This window comes from Ornithodoros turicata, chromosome 8, assembly GCF_037126465.1.
Source record: "Ornithodoros turicata isolate Travis chromosome 8, ASM3712646v1, whole genome shotgun sequence".
Lineage (NCBI taxonomy): Eukaryota > Metazoa > Arthropoda > Arachnida > Ixodida > Argasidae > Ornithodoros > Ornithodoros turicata.
The window spans coordinates 24,370,856-24,385,072 of NC_088208.1; the positions used below are offsets into that span (position 1 = coordinate 24,370,856).

The 14,217-nt window shown below is 47.5% G+C and overlaps 2 protein-coding genes across 7 annotated transcripts in view; one reads left to right on the top strand and one right to left on the bottom strand.

Annotated features, from left to right (window-relative positions):
* The window catches only part of LOC135366738 (leucine-rich repeat-containing protein 15-like), a 584,634-nt gene that overhangs the window by 241,098 nt on the left and 329,319 nt on the right, over positions 1–14,217 (bottom strand). The gene's annotated exons all lie outside the window — the stretch shown is intronic.
* Positions 7,412–11,276, top strand: LOC135366086 (heparanase-like). Of its 2 annotated transcripts, XM_064598741.1 has the most exons (9): positions 7,413–7,788; positions 8,223–8,398; positions 8,895–9,065; positions 9,125–9,275; positions 9,423–9,470; positions 9,562–9,762; positions 10,130–10,241; positions 10,677–10,789; positions 10,853–11,276. In XM_064598741.1, the coding sequence occupies exons 1-9, from the start codon at positions 7,475–7,477 to the stop codon at positions 11,172–11,174; spliced, it is 1,608 nt and encodes a 535-aa protein (XP_064454811.1). In that variant the 5' UTR covers positions 7,413–7,474; the 3' UTR covers positions 11,175–11,276. The 2 variants fall into 2 exon arrangements, with proteins under 2 accessions (XP_064454812.1, XP_064454811.1); XM_064598742.1 differs by lacking the exon at positions 8,895–9,065 and having other exon boundaries at positions 7,412–7,788.

The following is a 14,217-nucleotide window of genomic DNA, read 5'->3' on the forward strand; positions in this document are numbered from 1 at the left end:
CATAAGGAGTTATTCGAGAGGAGAGAAAAGCGCAGGACAAGGGACGTGAGGGTAGGGGACGAGCTCAAGTGTATATAAGAAGGACAATGAGAGGGATTTGCACACGCCACCTTGGGAGCCATTCAGATCCACTACGGCTACATCTATCTAGTAATCCCAAGCTACCCTTCAAAGGGCTATGCAGAAAGTCACAAGGGTGCCCTACAGTATATCGGTCCTTAGACGATAGCGTGCCAGGGGAAAGCAATGCATTCTGGACATGTCCCTTCGTACGTTACTGCAAACGTCAACATATGCGCGTGACCATAAAAATGGCCGCGCCCACCATCAGCGGCCAAACCGTTTGTGAATCCGAAATAAAACTAACTACCGAGTCTGTAGTTAGTTCTATATCGGGTACACTCACTGTAGAACACGTAGACTTGCAAATGAGGCCCCGAGCAGGTGGCAGTCCCCGAAGGATGCGATAACGCCACCGCGGCAATAAGACCCACTCAGCCGATACGATGCAGTCGTACTTCGGGGGGAATTAAGTTGTCGTGTCGCCAGCACCGGACAACTTACACTAAAAAATAAATAAATAAGAAATACGTTCATGATCACAAAAATTATGTTGACTATGACGTCTAATCAGGACAAGATCAGGAGGTCACAAACGACTGCTTAAAGGGACTGTCGAGTCCGTCCCGGTCAATTCGGAAACAATAGCGCCGTTTTACTCTTCGTTCATCACCGACAATAAAGCCGAAAGTTGGAAACGAATTAGTGTAGTAGTTTCCGTCCAATTTGATACAATGCACGGCGAGAGCAGTCGCCAGATGTTGAGAATATGGCGGAATGCCCTCTCTGAAGGTCGGAGAAAACGTCACACGGCCAAGTCCAATCAGGGAGCGCCCCTGTGGTGGCCGGCGGGATGCCTCCAGGTCAGGGCAATCTGCGATCGTCTCGTCGAATGTCGGAATGTTGTTTCTGGGTTAGCGCAGGACGTGTTTGTGCATTCCGGAAGGTAACACGGTGACGTCAGAATTCGCACATATAACCGAAAATCGGCGTATTTACAGAGGACTTTTCACTTAGTGAACTGCGCTGTGAACGCGAAACGGACGAGCTCTGAGACAGTCGCCTGCGCTGCGCTCCCATTGGTTGGCTGCCTACGTCATCATGGTGTTGCTATCGCTGGGGCTTCCTTAGGTGCAAAGGCAGTGCGAATCCTGAAAACTCGTTTATTTAATATGTAATCTGTTTTCGCGAGAAAAATTTAGCCATGAAGACTGTGTGAAGCGGTGCCAAATCTACTGCATCGATCTCGTACGTACACACGCTTCTGGATGTGATAGTCCCGTTAAGGTTTAGAAATAAGAAAGCCAGCAGTAACGTCAGACGGCTGACGTCCCCATTTCAACTTCACTTTTCGGCGCAGAAGGGCACCTCATTTCCTTTCCATGCTGGTCTAGTCTTCAAAGTGAAGTGTGCGTGGAGCTGCCTGTATGAGCGCTCGTGGCGCCGCGCAGCAGGAGCTTCTAGCATCGTTGAAGTTGCGGCAGCTCTCGCTACGTGGCGACACCGGAGCTACGCGTAGGCAGCTCGTTGCGTGGGCCTCAGTTAAAAGCAGGTCATCAAACCGAATTTTTTTCCGTTTCGGTTCAGGTTCGGGTCCAGGCATAATGGTTAGATACCGGTTCAGCTTCAGAAGGACACATATCGGAATGGTTCGGTTCCGAACCGGTTGAACGACGCTTGTCCACAGGAAAACGAAACTATTGAGCGCAGTTGCCCGACGTTGTCTCCATCGATGCGGGCGTCCAGCTATTCATTTCCGCTTGTATTTGAGACACGGGTTCCAAAAAGTGCCGCATGAACTGGTCATTGTTACAACAAGTTGGGGCACTTAAGGTAGGTAAGATGAAAAACGGTCAGTCTCGAACTCTCGATGCTTTGAAACCGATTTTGAATCGGTAACCGAAATTTTCTAAATCGGTTCGGTTCCGGTTCAGCTCCAAAATGGCGGCGGCCTTTTTGGTTCGGTTCTGGTTCGGTTCCGGCAAAAATAACTTGTCATTCCGGTTTTCGGTTCCGGTTCCAGTTCGGTTTGATGCTCTGGTTAAAAGTACAGCGGTTAAAAGGGTCATCGACACAATTGGTGCGCAGTACCATTGCAGGGATAAACGCTGTGATAAACGGTGAGCATTCGTAACATCCTGTAATTTTATTCTGGGGGTACTCCGAGACGAAGTACACTTTTGTTGCTAGGGGGAAACCTCTTACACATGTACGCAAAATCTACTACGCCCTACAAACTGTGCGGACACTAGACACGCATGCTCAAGCGACGACGCGGACGAGGGAGTCTGTGCAAAGTTCCATACCGAAATGTGGCTGGTTCAACAATGCACAACATTACAGTGAAAAGTATGTTAAGTTATTTGTGATGCACATTTATTCAGATCGTAGGATATCTTCATATAGCTGCAAATGTATCTGCGTATGTATCTGCCGGACATTGAATAGATCACAGCATGTACAGACCGAAAAATTAACACACACAAAAAAAGCGTAGATAGCGCACATTTTGAAAAGTTTTAGAGAACAGTGGTATGGTGTCCCTAGATACCACACCTGACAACTTATTGTCATCATATTTTTTTACAGTGCCTTATTTACGAGGAACTCGACCCTTACTGAACCTCACAATATCGCCATCAACTACTTTTCATTCAAACTGCGCGGCATTTTTATTTCTAAAACGAACCACTGCAGGACGCCGCTGGTTGGTGCTCTTGCGGCTCAATATTAGTTCTCGGCATTCAGGTGGCGCCACTACTTCTATAGAGCACTTTTTGCCGCGTGCGGGAAAGTGGAGAGTCTGTTTCAAAGTGCACTGCACAGGTGGCATTGCTTCCCTGTGCAGCCAAGCCATGTACTGCTCGGCCCGGTCCTGCACAACAACGGGTGCGTGTGCGTGCGTGCGTGCGTGTGTGTTTTTTTTCTTTTTTCTTTCTTCTTAAAGGAATAACAAGTCGGTCTACGCCTCACTAACCTTTCCTCCCCCTTTTTTTCTTCAATAAACATATCCCCCCTCCCCCATGTACTGCGAACCTACAGGGTTATTCTAGCGAACGTTACACATTTCGATCGCACTGTAAAAATAGAAGACTAGATTTGGCCCATCGCGAACTTTGCAGGCTGATAGCCATTTATCTGAAGTTTCATTCGAATTTTTTGTAAGCGCTATAGTCATGTAGAAAGAAAATTACAAATAAAGCAAAATTTCGTCCCATGCATTTTCAATGGCCTATCCCACACAAACACCGCCACTTTTTCCTGTGTCTGCACCACGTTCACATCACTTCACACAGGTAGCGTTGCCTACAACGATCTGACAGGCCGATTCTGACACTATGCACCAATCCTCATGTTCCAGTCTTGTTCTGTATGCTGGTGCCACCTGTGTGTGGTGAAATGAAAATGAAGCGCACACAGCAGAAAATATCGGCTTTTGAGTGTGATAGGCAATAGAAAATGCATAGAGTGAAATTTTGCTTGATTTTTAATTTTTCTTCTACCGGACCATAATGCCCACGAAAAATTCCAACAACACTTCAGACAAATGGCTACGAGTCTGCAAAGTCTGGTGCTGGATAAACCCAGTCTTCTATTTTTACGATGCGATCAAAATGTGTAACGTTTGCTAGACTAACCCTGTACATGTAAACGGGAACATGGGCCAAACTGAAATATGGGTATGCCCCACAACTGGCAAACTGCAGAAACAAAGTCTTTGACATATTAAAAAACGGGGACAAAATTGCTTCGAAAAACTGCTTGCAGTGAAAGAGAGAGAGAGAGAGAGTAAAAGTGAACGCGCATAAAATAAGAAAAGAACGCGCACAAACATAAGAAAAAAGTCAAGATGGAGGCGTCCCCCACCCAGTGTTGCCAGACTCGTAGATTTGCCGCATGGTCTGCACATTCACGTTGTGGATTTTTTTATATTTTAGTTATCAGCAAAGCATTTTGTCTGATTAATCGTTAGATCCTTCTGATGGAACCTGAAAGGTAGGAATACGGGGCATTCCACTACATCTGATAGACCACAATATGACTGTTTCAAAGAAGTACTCTCAGCAATCTTCTATAGCAGTTGGTGTCCTACAAGCCTCTATTCTTGAACTTGTTGTGTTCTTAATTTACATGAACGAGAACCACAACAACGAACAAGAAGCACAATACCTTGGTCCTATATTGGCCGCATATAGGCAATACAGGTCTAATACAGACCAGTATTGACCAATATGGTACAAGCATGACCAATATCCATCCAATATTGTGCCAAGACTTGCTATGTTAAGGTTGGTGCCTCTTTAACGTATTTCGTTGGTACATGAATTACGCGATGCTTCTACTCGACGTGGCTGTTTACTGTTGCGAATTCTCAGTACATCACACCGGCTGAGTGTGTCTTAGCACCGGCGTCCCTACCATTTCGTCTGGAGCGACGAGCAGGACAAGGCCACATTCAGCAGCCCTCGCGTTTATAATAGTTTATAACTTGCGGATTTACGACTCGAGAAAACTATGATTATGCACATTTTACTGCAAGAACATTGGATGAAACTTCTCACACAGATCTAAATGTGTTAAAAAACTATGCGCCGATCCAACATCCACGTTGTCCACACAGGTTGCTGCCACCGGTGATGGGCGGTGTCATTTCTATGAACACGCGACTTTTTTTGACCAGTGACTGACCTTTGCAACGACTTGTGACTAGCGGCATGGCCGAGCGGGTGAAGGCGACCCGAAGAAGAAAGAAGAAAACAACTGGCGCTGCACAGACCTGCGTATGGTACTATAGTTCTACAAGTTAATAACTGTCAGGAGAGGTGTGCACGATATCCTGGTCTGCGGGTAAAACATATCGTTTCGAAGTTCGCGCGGATAAATTCCGGATATAACGTACGCCTCTGCGGTGCGCGCGGTATCCGCATTTTATTCGCTAAAAACCATTCGTGTTTCTGCAGACGTCCACTGCGGGGAGCCATATCTGAGAGCAGCATTGAGTCTAAAATGTGGACGATATAACCTTCTTCAGAAAGTCTGTAAGCTCGAAAGTAAACACGTTTGTTACATCATATTTTCGTCATACCTATCTTTTCCTACAAACACAATAGTGACCGCGCATGCGCAGTATACTCAGTATCCGCGCGGGTGCCAGATGCATCAATTTCAAACAAGCGCGGCTGCGGGGATACGAGCGCGAATCTGCCATCCGCGGCTACTGTCAGTCCCAAACGCGCGCTCACGTTTAATTATCACATCATCGATAATCAGTTACCAATGAAGTAGTTTATGCCCTAACTCCCTTCTCCCTCCCCCTTTACAACAACTTCCATTTCTTTTTCTTCATCCTTCTTCGCACGATTGCCGCATTCACTTTCGCAAATTGGCTATCAGGGGGAGGGGCTTCAACATGATCTCGCAAACAGGCCCGGACGCGCACTTGACCCGCCAAATACATCAAAGAGCCAATAATTCAACGGAGAGCGGCACTTCGCTGAGCGTGGAGTATATTTTTCTTCCCTCTTTCCCCTCAACTTCCCTTGCACAGACTCATTTAATCACCCGGTTGTGACTGACGATGACGATGGGCGCTGCCGCTCTTAATAAGCTTAATTACGGAGTTTTCTTCGATTACAGAAACTGCAGCAGGGCCCTGATAATGCTCAATCGCAGCCTGCCAGATAATGAGGTACCCGGCCAGGAGTGCTCGGATGAGGGAGAGGGGGGGGGGGGGGGGAGGCTGTACAAGAACGACAGTGTAACCATGACTGTCGCATGTTTCAAGCGTGACCGGATGGCTCGAGTGGTGTTGGCATCCGAAGGAGGGCGAGAGGGTGGGCGTGCAGAGAGGAAAGGGAAACGGGCGTTTGCGTCGTGCGTCGGGGCGAGGTTTAAATGATCGTCAAAATAATCATTTGTGGCAGGATCGAGGTTAAAGCACGTCTTGTGTTTTGTTTAGGTGATGACGTGGAGAAAGGGTAAGCAGAAGAGGGTTGTGAGCATAATAAGCATGCCTTAATCTTGGGAAGTTACGTATGGGGCGCTTTTCAGGCAGCACAAAAGTTATGAATTATAGAGTTTCACAAGACGGCTATTTTTATTCATTTATTTATTTATTCATTCATTCATTCATACTGCAGACCCAGTTTTGGGTCCTTGCAGGTGTGAACATTCTCATGAATCCATGAACAAAAAGCATTATAATCTTGAATGACGACAGCTTCCTCGGGCAACCTGTTCCAATCCCCCGCTGTGCGTTGCAAAAATGAAAACTTGTGAGCGTCGACTTTTGATAACTGTACTTCTAGAGACATCGCATGATTCAGTCTCCTGCATCCCGTAACTCGTCGAGTTAAAAAATTTACAATGTCACATTCCAGTTTGTGATGAAGAAGCGAATGCAAAAAAAATTTAGCCTTGCCTTTCCACGACGCACAGCGAGGGTCACAAACGCACACTTACACAACAAATCATTAACAGAAACAGTCCTTCTGTAATCAGAAGAGATAACGCGAACTATTCATTTGGAACTATGGATGACTTTGAATTACCCTCTCAGGAGTGAGAGGTCGCTGTGCCAATCCTCGTGCAAGCGAAGAGGCATGACCTGACTAATATACGGACTAAACATAATATTCAAATTTTCATATCATCACCACCAGCAACGGGGTAGAGCATCGCCCCTGGCGATGAAACTCCCCATTCATCGTCTCACTATAAAGTGTATTAAATTTTCATTGTTTTTTTTTCCTCATTTCCTCTCATAGATTCTGCATCTCCTGATCTTTGAGGTCCGTACAGGATGATTTGAAGTGAAAGAGTATTAAAAACTGAGATCAGGGCTAGGTCCTGGTGTCGGCAGAAAGACACTTATGGGCTACTTTACTCATCTCATACTCATTTTTGGCTTGTTCGTTCTTTATGCTGCCATCACAGCATCATTAACCCTACCAGCCCCTGGGTGCTACTAACCACACTACTTCTTCTTCTTCCACCTCAGAGCAATGGCCGTTCTTTAGCACACTTTAGCAGTACAGGTGAGCTCGAGCACCCGGCTCCATATTGTTTTTTTTTTCTTCTCCAAGCCAATCATGGTTAGGTACAAGTATTCCAAGAACATATCCTTCTCCTCCTCCTAGTATCCTTCTCCTAATCCGTCCAGCGGCAAATGCTTGTAAGCTACTCCCTCCACATAACGCCAGCGCAACAGTGCGTAGACCTGTGTGACAGTGCTGAAAATTCAGATTTGTTCTCATCATAAATAACGACCACATAACACGTAACCTTCACAGACCATAACCGTCTGCTTCACCGTGGTGGAGTTGCAGTAACGACAATTGGCATGTGCTGAAGGAAGAAGAAGAAGAAGGAGAACGCTCTAACACTGTTCTCCTCGTCCCCTTTTGGAACCATCATGCCTGACGAGGAGAACCCAGCAGAATCTGAGCGCGCAGCGGAGCTTACCGAGCTCTGCTACTTTACGCTCTTCTTCCTGTGCCTAGGAACTCTGGCGCTGTCCTGCTACGCCTTCTACCTGTACAACGCCGTGCCTGCAGTGTCCGCGCAGTCCGAGGTGTACTTCGACGCGCCCAACACGCAGTGGAAGCTTTACACCATCACCGTGGACACCCAGGGGCCCGTGCACATTGTCGACGACAAGTTTGTCTCCTTCAACTTAGACTCTGCCGTCTTTTCCCGGAGATGGGACTGGGAGGAGCTGAACCTCGAGTAAGCCAAGCGTTGTTCTTTGACACGTGTGTTTTCGCTGCACCGCACCAATATGCGATGCCACCATAAGAAGTAGAAGCTAATGCATCATGGGCACATGGATCGTGACCACGTTAGTCGCAAAGCTTCTCCTCAGATCCTCACACATGCACTGAGTGGTTGAACGCCAAGTAGGGTACCCTTTAACAGACTACGTAAATAATTCTACCACGCTCATCGTTCGCTTCGCCGTTGTGGTATACGTATAGCCTTCCCGTATAGTGTGTCCCTGTGTGGACCACTTAGGACATCGTGGCAGTCAGTTGCCTCTGCACAATCACGATGTAATTATAATAATGGCGTAAGTCAGGGTGCCCATGCTTTCACGTAGCAATAGGTTCACGCAGCTGCGAATATTATGGTTTCTAACCACCAGTTTAAATTGCGCCCCGCAGAGCCAAAGAACTGGTGACTATATGCCGACCTCTTGCTCCTGCTGTGCTTCGTGTAGGCGGACAGACCAGCAATTACATCCTGTTCACCGAAAAGAACCGCACCAGCCCTTCCGGGGCACAGGACTGGAAAGAAAACCTTGGCCTTGACCGTGGCAATAAGGTCGTCATGGTATATGGTAGGAGCCTGTTTCCTCGCACCATATGGCGAATTAGACTGGTTGATATGGAGCGGTCTTTCTTGCAATGTGGCGTATAGAATGGGTCTTTCACTCGTCGATCCGGATTGGAGTGACGCGTTTCACTTGTCGGTCCGGATAGGAAGCGATCGAGTGTTTCATGAGTGGTTTCAGGAGGAGCGCTCCCTCTTGCTCTGCCGAGAAAGCTCGAACTGAGCCGGAGGTCCAACGAGTTAATGTCGTCACTTCCGGATCTTGCTAGGCCGAGCAAGAGCGAGCGTTTATTCGACTCACTGAGTTTGCCGGACGTTGGGGGGCGACTTTCGCCGGGATCTTTGCCGGAGCGTGTTTGTTTTTCGCTGGTGGATTCGGTCCTTCCGCACCAGATTCTGTCCCTCTCTAGCGGTTTTGGGTATATGCTCGCTCCAGATTGTCCAGTCGAATTCGCCGTTACCGTCTAGAAACATTGTTCATACAAATCTTGCCACGCACACAGGCGACGACTGGATTAAACTGAACAAATTCGTAACCGACGTCGGATTCGATCTGCTGTTCAGTCTGAATGGGCTGAACAGAAAGAGCGGCGGGTGGGACACTTCGAACGCTGTGCGCCTGCTTCGTTTTACAGATTCCATGAAGTATTCGGTACACTGGCAGCTCGGGAGCGGTGAGATGCTACTACATGCGTTTAGTACGGGAAGCGGTTATATCGCTCGCGCTTTTCAGAACTCGAGAAAAGCGGCTTGGTGCGACCGGACGAACTGGCACGGGATTACAGCGCCCTTCGGCACCTTCTACTCTTCTGGCCGACAAACAGCAAGCTCGTTGGTCCCGACATAAAAGATACTTCGTTCGAAGCGCTTGCATTTCTTGATAGGTATGACGAAGAAGGCCTAAAGTGGCCTTAACCGATGAATCATCCTTTTGTATTGATGTCAAGGTAACGACGTCATTGATTCTGTGAAGAGCAATTTTTCCACTTTAATGTCACTTGAAACCAAAAAGTGTTTTGTTATTTTCCCAGTTTCCTGGAAGAAGGACATACCAGCCTAGACGCTATAACGTTCCACCAGTAAGTGCTCATAAAGTGTTATGTTTTGCACTCGTGCTTCTAGCGGGATAACTTATGAGGCCCTTAGTTGACAAACCCTCATGCCATGTAGCTTCTACCTTAACGACCAGTACGGTACGCCTCGTGACCTGCTCCAGGGAAACGTCTTGCGTGGCTTGAAGTCCAGCGTCCAGCGAGTAGCAGGGGTATTGAAAAGGAACGCACTTCGGAAATCTATTTGGATTACAGAAGAAGCCTCAGCAGCTGGAGATGGGCTCCTTGCGGTTTCGGACTCCTACGCTTCGGCCCTCTTGTAAGGTTATATCAGTATCGGCTACCGCAATAACACCAAAATTAGAAAGTAGCTTGAATACATTGCATCGTCTCACGTGATGCGAGACGGGAGAGGATGGAATTTAGTTTCCCTTTCACTTGCGCCTCCTCAACTATAGTTACTGTTCGCATTAACGTACGGCGTGATGTTCATCTCTTCCTTACAACAAGATCGGCTGGCATTCGGTATGTCATCGCTTAAGACAAGATAATCAGCGGCTACAACATTTACACAGATAACGCGATAAAACTCACAGCAGCCTATCACAAAACAGGCCGCGTTTGTGAGCGTTAATATGTTTTGAGACAACTGTATTGTCCACTTTCGTTTTCTATTTTCTACACAGGTGGCTCGACACGTTGGGCATGGCAGCCCGATTGGGTGTAGATATTGTTATCCGACAAGCGCTCCTCGGAAGCAGCAACCGACTTCTCACCAGTGACTTCCGGCCTTTGCCTGTGAGTGTTAATACGATGCAAAGTTTTCGCCCGCGGGATGAAAAATGTCGTTACCACGACAGCAATAGAAAAGGAACGGGATTCGTGATTTATGTCGTAGGAAACCGCAATTTGCACTTTCCCTCTTCGCTCTTCCTTCAAGAGGCGCGGCAATGCAGGACGAGCTCCCATTGGTCCCCGCAAAAGATATCCCGCTGTGATTGGACACCCTCTCCACAGCGTCGTGTCATGCCTATTGCAAAAGAGCGGAGAGAAAAAAATCCGTATAAATCACAAGGGGTAAATTCCGTTCCTTTTACATTGCTGTCACGGCAGCAGAATGTTTCCGCGAAGAGAAGTTTTTCATTTTAGTTCCCCTTTAGGTCCATAAAACCTCTATCGTTATCGATATTGTATCGTTATCATATCTCGTTTTCTTTTTCTTTTTCGTATAAGGGCTACTGGGTGAGCCTTCTTCACAAGAAGCTCGTTGGACCTAGAGTGCTAGAGCTGAAAATCGACCCAGATGATGAAGGTGTGAGAATCTATGCTCACTGTCTACGAGATGGGTACGTTAAAAGTCTGGGTCTGTTGCACAGTGTTGCTAATTCACCGTGCGTTCATAACTGCAGCGCTCTACGTCCTCACAAAGGCTCCGTTCTGCTGTTCGGCCTCAACGTCGGGAACACGACAGTAGAACTTCATCCGAAGAACGTGGAGCTTCGAACAAACCGACGTTTGCACTACGTCCTTAGTCCAGCTGGTCGAGAGGGACTTCTGTCGGAAGACATCACACTGAATGGGCAACTTCTGCGCGTGGGCGAGGAACTTCGTTTCCCAGATATCATGCCCGACGTTCGACTTCCAGACCACAAGATCCTGCTCAGGCCTAATACCATGGGGTTCTTTGTGTTCGAGAACTTTCAGGCGCCAGCTTGCACTGCCACCTACTAGCTCTACAACTGCGAAGTAACGTTGCCGGTGTATTAAACGCTGGTGCCGTCGTCTTGAGTGCCCACAACAAAGGGTTTACAAGCGTGAAGTACTGCGAATTACTATCAGACTCGTGTGAAAAACGCACTGAAGGTCATTGCAGACAAACACTCGCGAGAGCTTCCGAATACTCGAATTCGATTCAGCACTGACAGACAGTGCTGGAAGCAATATTTACCAGCCCCACGGGTGCGGAAATAGCGGTATATTCCAGGTCAAGTACGCCATCCATGGCCGCCCTAGCAACCCAAGCAGCACAATGTACTGAAAGTCGAGTGCAATAGGGGTGGACGGGTAGGTGGAAGACCTTGAATAGACTCTTGAAACTAAGGAACATTGATAAGACACACACCGTCCACCCTTATTGCACTCTACTTTCAGTACATTGTGCTGCTTGGGAACCTTCTGGATATCTGTCTTCGTGACGTGTTGACCAACGGAGCGACTAGCAACGTCCAGGATCGCTGTCTTCGTGAAGTTTTTTTTTTTTTTTTGAGAGGTTCGGGCAATGTTGTCCTAGTTCGCCGAGGCCGTTGCCGCTTTCAGAAAAAGGATCCAGCAGATAAGATTATGGACCCTGCAAAACGGCAGATTTACTGGCCGTTCCAGTGTCTCTGAAAGGGAAAGGGTATGAGTAACGGAGACTGGGAAGTTTCGAGGACGGTTATAAGAAGGGCCACATGATGGGGACACTAATGCCCTAGCTTATTGCAAACTTCCTCGTAATAGTGTTGAAGACTTCGCGTTTATCTATACATTCGGCCTCCCAGCGTTAATCAGACTGGACAACCTATACAGGCAGTTCAGTTGCAGAGACGGGCGTTGCCCTCAAAGAGTATTCGCGTGTTATGCTCGGGTGCTCCGAAAAGCATGACGTTCGGCTACTTTTTCCAATGGGATAGCTCCTGAATATCACCATCAATTATCACGAATTTGATAAATTCGGCACGGCCTTCACATTGGTGCGGCAAAAAAGTGACCTTTACCTGGCAAATTTCTGAGTTCAGAGCGCAAATATTTACATAATTAAACTTACGTTACATGACATTCACATCAGCAGGTGGCGAAAACCCAGTAAGAACAAATACCGTTGACCGCATGATTCTAGGTGGCGTAGTTTTTTTTTATTATAATTCAATGACGCGTTTCCTAGGGCACCCTGTATGTCTGACAGCGTCCGAGGAAAACCCGGACCCAGAGAGCGCAGCTCGCACCACGATCCGAACCCAGATACCTCCGAATCTCGACGTGACATGGCCAGCAGGCTAACCACTGAGCCACGTGAGATGACCTTTAGAAGTCGGCCCAGGACGCACATTCCTCCAGAGCATTAGTCGTGACGTTGCCCACGTATGTGAGGCCGACAAAGTCGAGCTCTTTCATTAGCACCACCACCACCACCACCACGTGCGACGTCAAACACACCGGCAAAAAGAAAGAAGAAGGCTCGAGCTTCTCTATTGACCGACTGACATGACGCTGCAGATTAGCAGCCCATGGAAGTATAGCTTTTCTGACCCTTGCACTGATACTTTTTGTTCGAATATGTATCCCACGGCTTGTAATAGTAGTATTTACTACTCCGCACACATTCTTTTTCTGAGCCCTTCCATTCTTCTTTAACGCTGCCTACCAGTACTTCAATGCATTCGGCGAGGTGAGGTTCGTCAGGTTGCGAAGACACGGTCTACAGCTGGGGTGCTGGCATGCTAATTCTGTCTATCTCTTGAACCAGACCGCTTGGCTCGCTTATCAACGACAGCTGCCTGGCGGAATATAAAGTAAAGGACCCAAGGTCACTGGTACCAGAAGACAAATTATCATTTATGTTGTACACGGGACTTGCTTACACTGGCTTTGCGTAAATTGCACGAAGGAAGGGAGGGAGACACTGGGTGTTGCATATTTTATTACTGCGGTAAGTGAACGTCGTGTTATTACGGTCGTAAATCAGAAGAGTCGCAATATGGCGCCCAGTGAAATATTGTTCTTCCTCGGCGCCGGTACATTCTGTGCATTTGCGGCGAACAGAAGCCGTGAGCTGTTAGTTCTTCTCATTCGTAATTTAGGGAGAACGCAAGCTCATACATCCTCTAAATAGGTGTTGTTCGACGGCACTAATATTAGTGGTTGTCGAATATGCTACTGAGTGCTGAAAGATTCAGGAGCGTTTCCTCTTCGCCGTGTTATAGTGATTAATTTCTGCACGCGCGTGTGTATATAACGAAAAAGATTTGTTTCCTCTCTCCCAATGTACTCAATATTTTACGGTCGTGTAGACGTAGACGACACCCATATATTTTCTCACATTCTTCGTCTTATCTTTCCCGACCAGAACACTCTTATGGTGAATTCCATTGGGCGAGCAAATTTTGCCCAGCGCTGGGCGAGGGTGTAAGTGCGTGCTCCAGGCGTAGTCGTACGGGTTTGCTTCGTCAATGTGACGCGACGGCTCGCTCAAGGTGCGACGGGCGTGACCCGGGTTTGCTCTGGACAAGGGGGTTCAGCTAACTGTTTCGAAGCGGCCTTTCTGTCGGCGCGACAAACTGTAAAGGTGCTTCCCGGAATACTTGCATGCTAACCAGGTGAAGCCAACTTGAAGGAATACGCCACCAATGGTGGGTAAATGCTGTTGTAGGCATGTTTGACATGGCTTTTCCTGACAAAATAAATAGATTGCCCCCCTCTCCCCCTCCCGCCCACGCACACACGTGCCCGAACAAGTGTGCTGCGACCATAGAAACGTGATTTTCTCGTTGTAGACGCAAACTTTGTAAAAAAGCAACAGGAAACACCTTCCTTCGTGTAAATCTGCCCTGATATACCGGGTGTCTTAGTTAAATCACCGGGCTATAAATAATTGGCGAACGGGTGCACCAATCGACGAACTTTCTTTTTTGCTAGTATCTGTCCGATACCACCTACAAGCTCCGTACCGTGTGAATGAGTGGGAAGTGGGAGGCGCTCATTATTTTTTAAAAAATCAAACAAGCTTCGTAAAAAA

What these genes read in the sequence shown, in the direction of transcription:
- LOC135366086 (XM_064598741.1), top strand. Translation starts at nt 7,475, where the DNA reads ATGCCTGACGAGGAGAACCCAGCAGAATCTGAGCGCGCAGCGGAGCTT. An exon ending in GACGCTATAACGTTCCACCA is followed by an intron (nt 9,471 to 9,561) that starts GTAAGTGCTCAT and finishes CATGCCATGTAG; the next exon opens with CTTCTACCTTAACGACCAGT. An exon ending in GTGACTTCCGGCCTTTGCCT is followed by an intron (nt 10,242 to 10,676) that starts GTGAGTGTTAAT and finishes TTTTCGTATAAG; the next exon opens with GGCTACTGGGTGAGCCTTCT.